Below are 12,071 nucleotides of genomic sequence, written 5' to 3'. Positions count from 1 at the left end.
GCTGTGGCCGCTTCAGCACAGGAGCAGTTGGCTTGTTCCTGAAGAGCCTGAGTGTGGTGGGCTCCAGGCTTTCAGTGCTGTTCCCTGTGTTTCGAATGGAGCTTACGCAGCTTACAACTCGGCTGCATTTAAGTGTCACATGAATTGACACATCACGTTATTTTAATCTTTAAGAAAATTACGAGGCTAAGCCTATCACATCATAACAAGGAAAATGGACTTCAGATGTGCTCTTGAGGCCAAGCAGAGTAGGGATTTTCTTGATAAGTAGCTGGCAGAACCTTGTGTTTATTACACAGAGACTCTAGAGTTGTATCCAAAGAATACAGCGTATGTTGACATCGCAGGACCATGCAGACATCACAATGTTCCCAATTCCTAGGGAAAAAAGTGATCACAAAACAACAGGTAGAGTATCTCATCACCGCAGAATTTATTGACATATTTTAAAAAGTAAAATGAGGCTACAACCAAAGTAAATCTGCAGGTAGCTTATTTATAAGCAAAGCAGGGAAAGCTGTTTATTAAAGGTGAGTTGATGAAATCACATTTGATGGCAGAAGTACAAGAAATGTGTCCTGAGAAAATTTGTTTCACACTGTTTTAGCCTTCAGCCAAAGACTGCTGCTGCCTGGGGCTTCAAGAGCAGTGTCGAGATCAACTAGACAACAAGGCAAATGATTCCCAGTTATCTTCTTGACTCTTGACACTGATCGCTTCTCAGTATTTATTAGAGCATCCAATGCCAAGTTTGAGACTAAAGATTTAGTCTTTGTGAATAGTCTGCGTAAAGCAACAGCAGGCCAAGGGTGTTTTCAGAGAACTTGAGAATTTAGTAGTTCCCTAAAACCTGAAGTGGAATCTGCTGTGATATGTAACAATTAATAGTGGTGGAGCAGAAAAAAAGCTTAGTTGGACAAATGTACAAAATTTCTGAAAATGCCAGATGTTTAAAGCTTATGGTTAGTAATTTTATTGTTGATTGGCAGGTACTTTGTGGAACATACTTAAATCTATCATGTTGTTGTTATTCAACTGTGAACTTCTTTTGCTCTCACAGATTTTTCACTTGTGTGAATTTTATAAGAAATAGACGCTGTGTATCCTGACTGTCCCTGCCTCTGCTGGCAGCAGTGCAGTTTTACTACAACTTCTGAACTCAGGACTGAGACTGAAATTTTTCTGAATAAGAACCACCACCCTCAGTCAGTCTTATTGAACACTGATTGGCTTTGAAAATTAGCTTGTGCTAATTTGATTCTGAACTGTCAAATCGATACTATTTAATATCTAATATTTTATATTCCAATCATGTGAAATGGAGCTTAAGTTCTAATGATAGCCTTTGAAAATTTAAGTTTACACTTAATACTGTTTTTTAATGAGTTCAACCAAAAGTGATAAACAAAACGGTACTTACATGAGAAACGTATTGTGGTATTTTGACAATTAATGTTTGAATATCGGGTAACGTCAGACTACCTTATACACTTCCCGGGTGATCAAAAGTTAAAACAGGATGTGAGATCTGCATTCCCAGACAAATTTGCTGTGGATATATTTTCTGAGGTCAAACTACAGTGCTAGTAGTTTCCTTTCCTACGTCACCTTCCTTTTACTGTGAATTTATGCTTCTTTAAAACAATTTTTTTTTCTCTTGCAATATTGGGTCTCCAGCAAAAAGAAGATGAACGCATCCTGGCATTTTGAGACTAGTAATAAAAGAATGATAAATCAGTGTGGATTTTTTTTAAATCATTTTGTACTGAGAACCATTTCGGTTTTGCTGCCAAGACTAAACCGTGTTCCCTAAAAACAGTCTTGTTCCTTCATTACCTCAGCGGTAGCCTCCGCGCAGGGGCTCTGCACACTCCTCAAGAACACAGTCTGGTCGTGAAGAGACGCACAGAGGAGTACAGGGCACATCAGAAGGGTAGCAAGGGAGATGTGTATGTGATCAGAAGGGTAGCAAGGGAGATGTGTACGTGTGCTGTGGGAGTAAAGAGGAGAGGGTGGCTATTCTCCCGGGGCAAGTAGATGAAGACATCACCAAAAAGACATCTGAGCTGGATCTTAGAAGTTGGAGCCAAAAGTTTACAAGGTGGAGGGTGGGCCTTGTAGGCAGAAGGCAGAGCGGGTGCTTGCACAGGCATGAACAGTGAGAGAGCACAGCATGTTGTTGCATGTGGCTGTACACGGAGGCTGGGGTGATGAAGGGCCAGAGTATGAAGGGGCCCGGCCTTGTGCCCTGAAAGTCTGGTTTAGGATGCAGATTTCTTGCAGTAGAGTTAGCTCATAAGTATATCAGATCCTGGCAAGTGATAAATCAACCTAGTTGTCATAAACCTTTTTCTACAGTTTCTTCTTCCTTTGGCTGCACCATGGGGCGTTTGGGATCTCCGTTTCCCCACCAGGGATTGAACCTGGGCCACAGCACTGAAAGCCCAAAATCCTAACCACTGGGCCTCCAAGGAACTCCCTCCATCTACATTTTTTTTTAATTTTTTAAACATTGAAATATGGTTGATTTACAATGCTGTGTTAGTTTCAGATGTAGCAGAGTGACTCAGCTCTACATCCATTTATGTGGGATCTTAGTTCCCCTACAAAGGACTGAACCCACACCCCCGGCATTGGAAGCACAGAGTCTTAAATGCTGTACCACCAAGGAAGCCTCAATCTATATTCTTGTATTTCCTCTTAACTCAATGTATTTGCAGTTGAAAAGCCAAATTAGTAAATTGAAGAGACCGAAAACTCACTTAAGTTTGAGATTTTGAAGTTTTCATGGGAGAAAAAGACTTTTAAGAGGCATTGAAATGGTCTAAAATGACAAATCATACTTGATTTTGTCTTCACCAGCTGTCTTTGCAGATTGCCTACTCTGTTTTTCTGAAACTTTTGTCTTTGCTTTTTTAGTGGACTGAAGACTGCAGAAAATCAACCTATCCTCCTTCAGGGCCCACGTGAGTAAACATCAGACGAGCAGGATTCACACTGACCTTCCTGGAGATTTCTCTCCATGTTAAGTATGATCTCATAGAAGTAACGACACTGAATAAAACCTTAAGTCATGTCTTCTATCCTGAGATGATTTTGTTTCCCTCAGGTTTGTGTGGTATGCATTTGGCTAAGACTTTGAACAAATGTGAAAATACCCCATGATGAAATGTCCCATTTCGAGCCCATCAAAATCAGGGGAAGAAAAAAAGGATTAGCATTCTCCACTAAATTCTTCTATCTCCCCCTAAGTATTTTTCTCATGCTAACAAATGCAGAGGTCACCGGTGATTTTCTGTGATGCCTGAGTATAAACCACCCTATCATGCTGAAACAAGAGAGTGTGGGATCTCACGTGAAACATTCAAAAAAATAAAACCCTGCCCATGATAATCAAAACTATTGAGGCCAAAACAGGATTGGAAAACAGGAAGGGCCAATATCATGTTTAGTGTGTTGAATATTAATGTTTTTAGTTGAGGGTTTTGGCCTTTTCAAATCCTACGTGGCTAAATAGGGAAAGATCTAAGAATGGCTCACCACCCCAGGGGGTACAGAATGTGAAAAAGAAGGAAGAGGTGTCAGGAACGGTCACCGTTTCTCCCTGCTCTTCCCTTGCCCTGAAAGTAGCCTGCTGCAGAGAAAGGAAGACAGAATGCATACAGCTTTAACAAAGAATTATTCTTCTTCATGACTACAGAAGTATAAATAGGACCCCAATACTGTGACTTGTAGGAACTAACACATCCCCTCTTAACCCACACCCACTATAGAAATCAGTCTGGATTTATGTCTGTATATTTAAGAGCCTGGTAACATTGTAGCACCCACCAGAGTGCACCATTTGCTTCTCTGGAGCAGGGCAGTAAAGGAGCAAATGCTGGCTATTTTTAGGCAGATTTAAGCTTATCAGTCACTGAATGGCACACCCGTAAGAGGCTCTTTCAGTTCAGTAACAGGTGCCAGAACATAATGTTTCCGTGGCAACAGAGAATAGTAGCAGAGTTCATCCATCAGGATTTTAGCCCTGGCTCCACTGATCAGTAGTGGATGTTGCTACTATCCTCACAGTAGAAATGGCTATGTGTAAATTGAAGAGTAGGACTTCGGGGAATGAATATGATCGAACAGTGACTTGGCTTGGACTTAATAAGAAGAATGAGGAGAGAGAATGTGGGGGCTTCCCTGGTGGTCCAGTGGTAAGACTCTGTGCTTTCATGCAAGGGGTCTGGGTTTGATCCCTTGTTGGGGAATTAAGATCCCATATGCCATCAGTTCAGTTCAGTTTAGTCGCTCAGTCGTGTCCGACTCTTTGCGACCCCATGAATCGCAGCACGCCAGGCCTCCCTGTCCATCACCAACTCCCGGAGTTCACTCAGACTCAACGTCCATCGAGTCAGTGATGCCATCCAGCCGTCTCATCCTCTGTCATCCCCTTCTCCTCCTGCCCCTAATCCCTCCCAGCATCACAGTCTTTTCCAGTGAGTCAACTCTTCGCATGAGGTGGCCAAAGTACTGGAGTTTCAGCTTTAGCATCATTCCTTCCAAAGAAATCCCAGGGCTGATCTCCTTCAGAATGGACTTGTTGGATCTCCTTGCAGTCCAAGGGACTCTCAAGAGTCTTCTCCAACACCACAGTTGAAAAGCATCAATTCTTCGGTGCTCAGCCTTCTTCACGGTCCAACTCTCACATCCATACATGACCACCAGAAAAACAATAGTCTTGACTAGACGAACCTTTGTTGGCAAAGTAATGTCTCTGCTTTTCAATATGCTATCTAGGTTGGTCATAACTTTGCTTCCAAGGAGTAAGCGTCTTTTAATTTCATGGCTGCAGTCACCATCTGCAGTGATTTTGGAGCCCCCAAAAATAAAGTCTGACACTGTTTCCACTGTTTCCCCATTTATTTCCCATGAAGTGATGGGACCGGATGCCATGATCTTCGTTTTCTGAATGTTGAGCTTTAAGCCAACTTTTTCACTCTCCACTTTCATTTTCATCAAGAGGCTTTTTAGTTCCTACAGCATAGCAAAAAAAAAAAAAAAAAAACGGAGAAGAGAGGACGTATAGTAGGATGCCTGGAAAATCCCATGGACGGAGGAGCCTGGTGGGCTGACTTTCACTTTTCACTTTCGTGCATTGGAGAAGGAAATGGCAACCCACTCCAGTGTTCTTGCCTGGAGAATCCCGGGCATGTGGAGCCTGGTGGGCTGCCATCTATGGGGCTGCACAGAGTCGGACATGACTGAAGGAACTTAGCAGCAGCAGCATAGTAGGAAGAGTAGCATGGCTGAGTCAGTAGTGAAGGTTCTTGAAGTCAGTGGTGGGAAGCTCATATATTATGTTGCCATTCTGGGGGCTTAAAAGTGACCTTACTGAAGCCAGCTCTAGAGTCAATGATTTGACAACAGTGTTGAGACTATCTAAGAGGGAATTCTGAGACTGGGAAACCAAATGGAGAAGTCCCCAGAGCCTAGACTAAATCTTCGTAGAGATTTAGGATGGAAAAAAAAGGTATATATTTTCTAGCAGTGATACTCAGGTTACATACAGCTATTGAGCCAAAATTGATTATTTTACCTATCACCATTATGCGTTAACCTTTCTATAATGCTGTAATTCCATTTTAGGGTTTCTAAAATGGCATTGAATAAATGACCCAGCACAGAAGTGCTGAGTGGAAAATGAGCTTTTTTGCAAATTTTGGTTTGAGTACCAACTTCTCTGTTGTTATTAAGAATATGTCTCTAACATACCTATAATGATGTAACTATCTAACCATCATGAGGAAACTGCTTTTAAACATTTGAAGATGATACACCTCTCATTGCAGTTACAGGGGTCCAGTTCCATGGTACACCATAAATCTCGATTTACCACCGTACAAAAGATGGCATGAATTGATGGTGGTCAAAGCACCAGCGGTAGGGTGTGATTCTTAAATCTTTTATTTCTGACTTGACTGAATATAATTGTATTTAAAAGAACACATCATGATACTTTGTACCACGTATTTTAAGAATCTGCTTTCCATGGTTCTCTGCCATTTATAATAAATGATAGTAGAGAAAAGAGGATGTCATTTTTCTGTAGCTTCTCGATTTTTACTAGCCTCTGCCTTTGTTTCTTTATCTCACATCATATATTATCATCTAAAGTTAATCGTGTATCATGTTAAAGATATGTCTTGTTTACATATGTTTTTAAATAGTACTCTCTTATTTAGCTACATATAGATAAGTCAAAAATCTATATCTTTTTTTTGTTACACCAAAATTAATCTTTTTTAACACTTAAAAAGCATTCAGTTTTTTTATTAATATATATATTCATTGCACACAGTTGAAATAAAACCTTCTGTAATTCATTGTGTGATTCTTGATTAAAATACAGATTATAGGCTTTCAGAAAATTTTTATTGGGGTATGGTATACATACAGTAAAGTGCACAGATCTTAGGTATACAGATCAGTGTGACATGATGACAATTATGATTACTGTGATTTACAAAACAGGGCTAATCATTTAGTAAACATGGATGTACATTAATTACAAGCCTTTTCTAAAATGGTCTTCAAATACTTTTCTATATGAAGATTAATGTTAAATGTCAACGCTTCCTTATGTCTCTAATCAATTTTTAAATTTATTTTTCAGCTGAAAGTTATAGTGAATTCCATGAAGAATATAGTAAATGCATTTGTGCCAAGTGGAAAAATTATACACTTAGTGGATCAAAAGTTGGTAAGAAATATTATTTCCTACAATAAATGTTAAAGACACACACAGCCAAATATACACACGTTTCGGCAAAGGCTCTATACTTATTTAAAGGCGTAATTTGACAGCCTTGTCTAAGGAACTTGGACAAATTTGCTTTTATTTCAGACTACTGTTAAAACCTCAGAGGGACTTAAAATTCTGGCCCTTGGTAATATTACAAGACATAAAATAGCGTGGTAAATTTCAGCAATTAGTTGCTTTTTAATGTATTTATAAAAGACATGGTTTGTGGATGAACATGGGGCAGCTAAGCCTGCAGGCCACAACTACTGCAACTACTACTCCATCTCCTGCTCCATCTGCTGCTCCGTCTGCTGCTCCAGCTGCTGCTCCAACTGCTACTCCATCTGCTACTCCAACTACTACTCCACCTCCTGTTCCGTCTGCTGCTCCATCTGCTGCTCCACCTGCTGCTCCAGCTACCGCTCCAACTGCTACTCCATCTACTACTCCAACTACTACTCTAGCCCTCGCACCTAGAGTCCATGCTGCACAACAAGAGAAGCCACTGCAAGGAGAAACCCTCGCACGGCACCTAGAGAGTAGCCCTGCTTGCCACAGCTAGAGAAAAGCCCGAGCGCAGCAAGGAAGACCCAGCAAAGCCAAAAATTAATTAATCAATTTTTAAAAACACAGGTTTTAACCCCTTAGGCAAAAAAAATAAGCTTTGATCACCTGTTGTGGCAACAATGGCTAGTACAGAGTATATGTAAAAGAACCAAATCTCAAAGCTACAGTTCAGGTTGAATGATTGTTAATGTATTTGTTTTTCAGCCTGGTCTGCTTGGCAACTTCCCTGGCCCTTTCGAGGAGGAAATGAAGGGGATTGCAGCTGTAACTGAAATCCCTTTAGGTAAAGTTCACTGCAGTTTTACAAAGTTTATTAAAGTACCCCCAATTTTTTATTGGGGTATGTTAATGCATACAGTGAAGTACATAGATCTTAGGAATACAGATCAATAGAATTTTTAAAATCCAGGAGTGTGTGTGTCTCAGTCATGTCCAACTGTAGCCTGCCAGGCTCCTCTGTCCCTGGCATTTTCCAGGTAAGAATACTGGAATGGGTTGCCATTTCCTACTCCAGGGGAGCTTCCTAACCCAGAGATCAAACCCACATCTCCTGCATTGGCAGGTAGACTCTTTACCACTGCACCACCCGGCACTCCCCATGCATACGTGCATTTAATCACAACTCAGAACAAGATACAGAAACAAATTACAGCAATCCAGCCTGCTCCATTCTGCACGATTCTGAACTTCTTGGTAACCACTATTTGGACTTCACCTTAGGTTAGTTTTGCCCCTTAAACGTCGTACAAATAGAGCCAAACAATATGAGCTGTTGTCTGGTTTCTTGCACATACCATTATAGGCAGTAGGCTATTGTACGACTAGGATATTTGTCATTTCCACATTTGAGTTATGAACATTCTTGTTCATGTTTTTTGATGGGCATGTACACGTATTTCTCTGGGATATGACCTGGGTTATAGGTTAGCTGAGTATTTAGTCTTGGAGTCTCTGCCAACCAGTTTTTCAAAGTGATTTTAACCATTGACAGTTAGCATAGTATTGATACAAGCCTTTTTTCCACTTGCTGATTCTCCATGTGATAGTGTCACTCTCTTTTATTTGGGCATTTTGTTGAGTGTGTTATATTCACTCTTATGGTTTAATTGGGGCTTTCCTGATAGCTCAGTTGGTAAAGAAAGTGAAAGTGAAAGTCGCTCAGTGTTTCCGACTCTTTTTGACCCCATGGACTATACAGTCCATGAAATTCTCTAGGCTGGAATACTGGAGTGGGTAGCTTTTCCCTTTTCCAGGGGATCTTCCCAACCCAGGGATCGAACTCAGGTCTCCTACGTTGCAGGTAGATTCTTTACCAGCTGAGCCATAGTTTCAGTAGGTAAAGAATCTGCCTGCAATGCAGGAGACCCCGGATGGTTCAATTCCTGGGTTGGGAAGATCTGCTGGAGAAGAGATGGGCTATCCACTCCAGTATTCTTGGGCTTCCCTTGTGACTCAGCTGGTAAAGAATCTGCCTGCAATGCGCAAGACCTGGGTTTGATCCCTGGGTTGGGAAGATCCCCTGGAGAAGGGATAAGCTACCCATTCCAGTATTCTTGCCTGGAGAATTCCACAGACAGAGGAGTCTGGCGGGATCTAATCCATTGGGTCACAAAGAGTCAGACATGACTAAGCGACTAACATAAGTGATATTTGCCTACCCCCAAAACATAATTCTTACGTGTTTTCTTCTCTATGACTTTTGTTTACTTTTTACAGATAGGCCCATGGTGTATCTCGAATTAACATGCATATGGTATGGGTTAGGGATCAAAGTTCAAGTTCTTTCCAATTGACATTACTGTTGACTAAAAAGGCTATCCTTTCCTCAGTGAATTCCCACAGTGCCTTTGACAGAGGGAGAGACCCCTGCCCCACCAGCCATACAGGCTCACTCAGGTTATCTGCAGACACTTAACGTTTGCCCAAGCAAAAACTCACATGATGACGATAGTTACACATTTTCTTAAAAAAGAATTTTCCTGACAATGTCACGATTCTGCATATTGACCAGAAAATTTCCTTTTTTTTCTCATAGGAGAGATTATTTTATTCAATATTTTCTATGAATTTTTTACCATTTGTACTTCAATAATAACAGAAGACAAAGAAGGTAAATGAATGTGTGCTGGGGGAGGGTAGGTGGTGCAAAGCACAAAATAGAAGAAAAATCTTGAAATAAATGAAATCAGAACTTTTAAAATACAGACTTGCTATGCATTTATGTGCATGTTGCATAGGGTTTTATAGATCTTGATTTTTTTTTTTTTTGGAAAGTGAATTGAAAACTGTTCTTATTTTAAAATCACTGTAACAGCTATTAAAGTTTAATTTAGGCATGCAGACCTCTTGCACAAATTGTTTCAGGACTGAAAACATTCTTTCTTTCCCTCATAGGCTACTTATACCCCTATTTGTCATTTGATCTAAGTACTCACAGGGGCAGAACAGAGTTTCTCCCATCATTTTCGGGCCAGTGGATCCTGTGTAGACCAACTTCACTTTTCCATATTTTTCCTGACAAGTCCTTAGATTACAAGGCCCAGGGTGATGTACCCTGATTCACTGTTATTTTTTGACCTATACTCTGGGTACGGCTGTAGGTGACAATCCCTGAAGGGAAGTGTGTTGGTAAGTCACATTAGGTGAGGCCGAGATAGCTTTGTCTGAGGAGGACAGTGTCATGGTGAAACCATGGCCGCTGATCTTTCCCCATCTTCTAGTCTTACCTGGAGCCCTGTGCTCTCAGGTACCGAGGGGGAATCTGGCCAGTGTGACAGGGACAGCCTTTTCATCTTGTTAAGGCTTGTGATGTTAGGTGCTACTTAATTCTTACTGTTGAATTGAATAGTCAGGAATATTACTTAACCAAAATTAAGTGTCCAGCTTTCGTTTAGAACCAATCGTCCTGTCATAATTGCTGTTACACGTCTCTTCTGCTTGCTTTCAATTTAGGTCATCTACTACATGGGCGAAACTTGGATTTTGGAGTATTTCTTGGGTAAGTAAAAAAACAAAACAAAACAATGTGGTATGTCTCAGTCCCTAAGAAGAGCAGGTAGTATTACATTGATGACAAAGTTAAGTACCAAGTCATTCCCAGAATATGACCAGAAAGGAAGACCCTAGATTTTTTAGTTTTGAGACCAGATTAAGCATGCTCCTATTCAGTTGAGAGTACAAGAATAGCATTCTATTTCATGTGTCTTCTTTACCTTCCAGAAAAAAAAATATGACAGTGCTTTGTAATTGGAGACCTAAATATTATCTGGGATTTGCTATTTATAGGCTGTGTCATGTTAGGGGAGTTACTTAACTTCTCTGATCCTCAGTATTATCATGGAAAATGGAAGATAAAACTTACCTATATTGGAAAATCCTTATGAATATTGATCATTGGGGATTGGGTCGATAAAGCACCTGCTGTAATATCTGACCAGGCTTCCCAGGTGGCTCAGATAGTAAAGAATCAACCTGCAGTGTGGGAGACCTGGGTTTGATCCCTGGATTGGGAAGATCTGCTGGAAGAAGGCATAGCAACCCACTCCAGTATTCTTGCCTGGAGAATTCCCCTGGACAGAGGAGCCTGGCGGGCTACAGTCCATGGGGTCACAAAGAGTCAGATACGACTGCGCGACTAAGCACAGCACACAGCACAGCATAATACTTGACCATAGTCTTCATACTCATCCTTATTGTCACTGTTATTAAATGTCACTGAAATTTGTCTTTTGTAGGTGGAATATAAATAATGATACTTGGGTCATAACTGAGGAACTAAAACCTTTAACAGTGAATTTGGACTTCCAGAGGAACAATAAAACTCTCTTCAGGGCAACAACCTTTGCTGGCTACGTGGGCATGTTAACAGGATTCAAACCAGTAAGGAATCTGTTGTTACCAGATTTTACAGGTAGCTCTGTGTGAATGATGGAGTCTAAGAAAGTGAGAACCTGAAAAGAATATGAAGCCCCAGGTCGTCCCATTGTACTTCTTGTTACCTTTAGCTCATGAGGTAGAGAAGAGTAGGAGGAAGCGAAGATTTCTGAGCCTTTTTTGGACATAAAGCCCATGGTTGGGTCACTAGGGCTGAGTGTAAACCTTGGAATCTGGCCATGGCTCTGGCCCTCAGGCAAGTTAGTCATTAAGTCCTTGCACTTCAATTTCCTTGTTGGAAAAGTGTGGCCAATAACATCTATCTACTTATCTCACACACTAGATGTGAAACATGCTTTGAACTTCTAAAAAGTAGTATCATGCCTTGATTTTTTTTTCTCTCCCCCCACACCCTGAAGTCCCCAGTCTAGGCCCTGATATAACAGTATACAAAAGAGCACAGTCTCTGGAGAAGGAAATGGCAACCCACTCCAGTATTCTTGCCTGGTAAATCCCATGGACGGAGGAGCCTGGTAGGCTACAGTCCATGGGGTCTAAAATAAAAAAAAAAAAGAAAAAAAAGAAAATAAATTTAAAAAAAAACAAAAGAGCACAGTGAGAGGGCTTAAACAGGATGGTGGAGGTTTCTGACCTCACGGCTTTGTTTTCTTTTCAGGGACTGTTTAGTGTTACGCTCAATGAACGCTTCAGTATAGATGGTGGTTTTATGGGTAAGTAGAGAGCTCTTAAATGAAATGGGAATTTCATAGCTGTTTTAAGAAGGCTAGGCTGTGGTTTCTGCTTAATAGTTTAATCTCTTCTAGGTCCTGTGACACTGTGTGTG

The 12,071-nt window shown here is 40.9% G+C and overlaps 1 protein-coding gene across 1 annotated transcript in view; it reads left to right on the top strand.

Moving 5' to 3' along the window:
* Nucleotides 1-12,071, top strand: part of ASAH1 (N-acylsphingosine amidohydrolase 1) — a 31,570-nt gene that overhangs the window by 12,664 nt on the left and 6,835 nt on the right. Inside the window, exons 2-9 of the mRNA XM_005887165.2 lie at nucleotides 2,920-2,966; nucleotides 5,835-5,925; nucleotides 6,659-6,745; nucleotides 7,559-7,637; nucleotides 9,390-9,464; nucleotides 10,307-10,352; nucleotides 11,089-11,233; nucleotides 11,904-11,958. Of these exons, the coding sequence (XP_005887227.1) occupies nucleotides 2,920-2,966; nucleotides 5,835-5,925; nucleotides 6,659-6,745; nucleotides 7,559-7,637; nucleotides 9,390-9,464; nucleotides 10,307-10,352; nucleotides 11,089-11,233; nucleotides 11,904-11,958 (625 nt within the window). The remainder of the gene's footprint in view (nucleotides 1-2,919; nucleotides 2,967-5,834; nucleotides 5,926-6,658; nucleotides 6,746-7,558; nucleotides 7,638-9,389; nucleotides 9,465-10,306; nucleotides 10,353-11,088; nucleotides 11,234-11,903; nucleotides 11,959-12,071) is intronic.

Source organism: Bos mutus, chromosome 27 (assembly GCF_027580195.1).
Source record: "Bos mutus isolate GX-2022 chromosome 27, NWIPB_WYAK_1.1, whole genome shotgun sequence".
NCBI classification, from domain to species: Eukaryota; Metazoa; Chordata; class Mammalia; order Artiodactyla; family Bovidae; genus Bos; species Bos mutus.
Note: the sequence above shows the minus strand (reverse complement) of the source record. Positions and strands in the feature narration are given on the sequence as shown.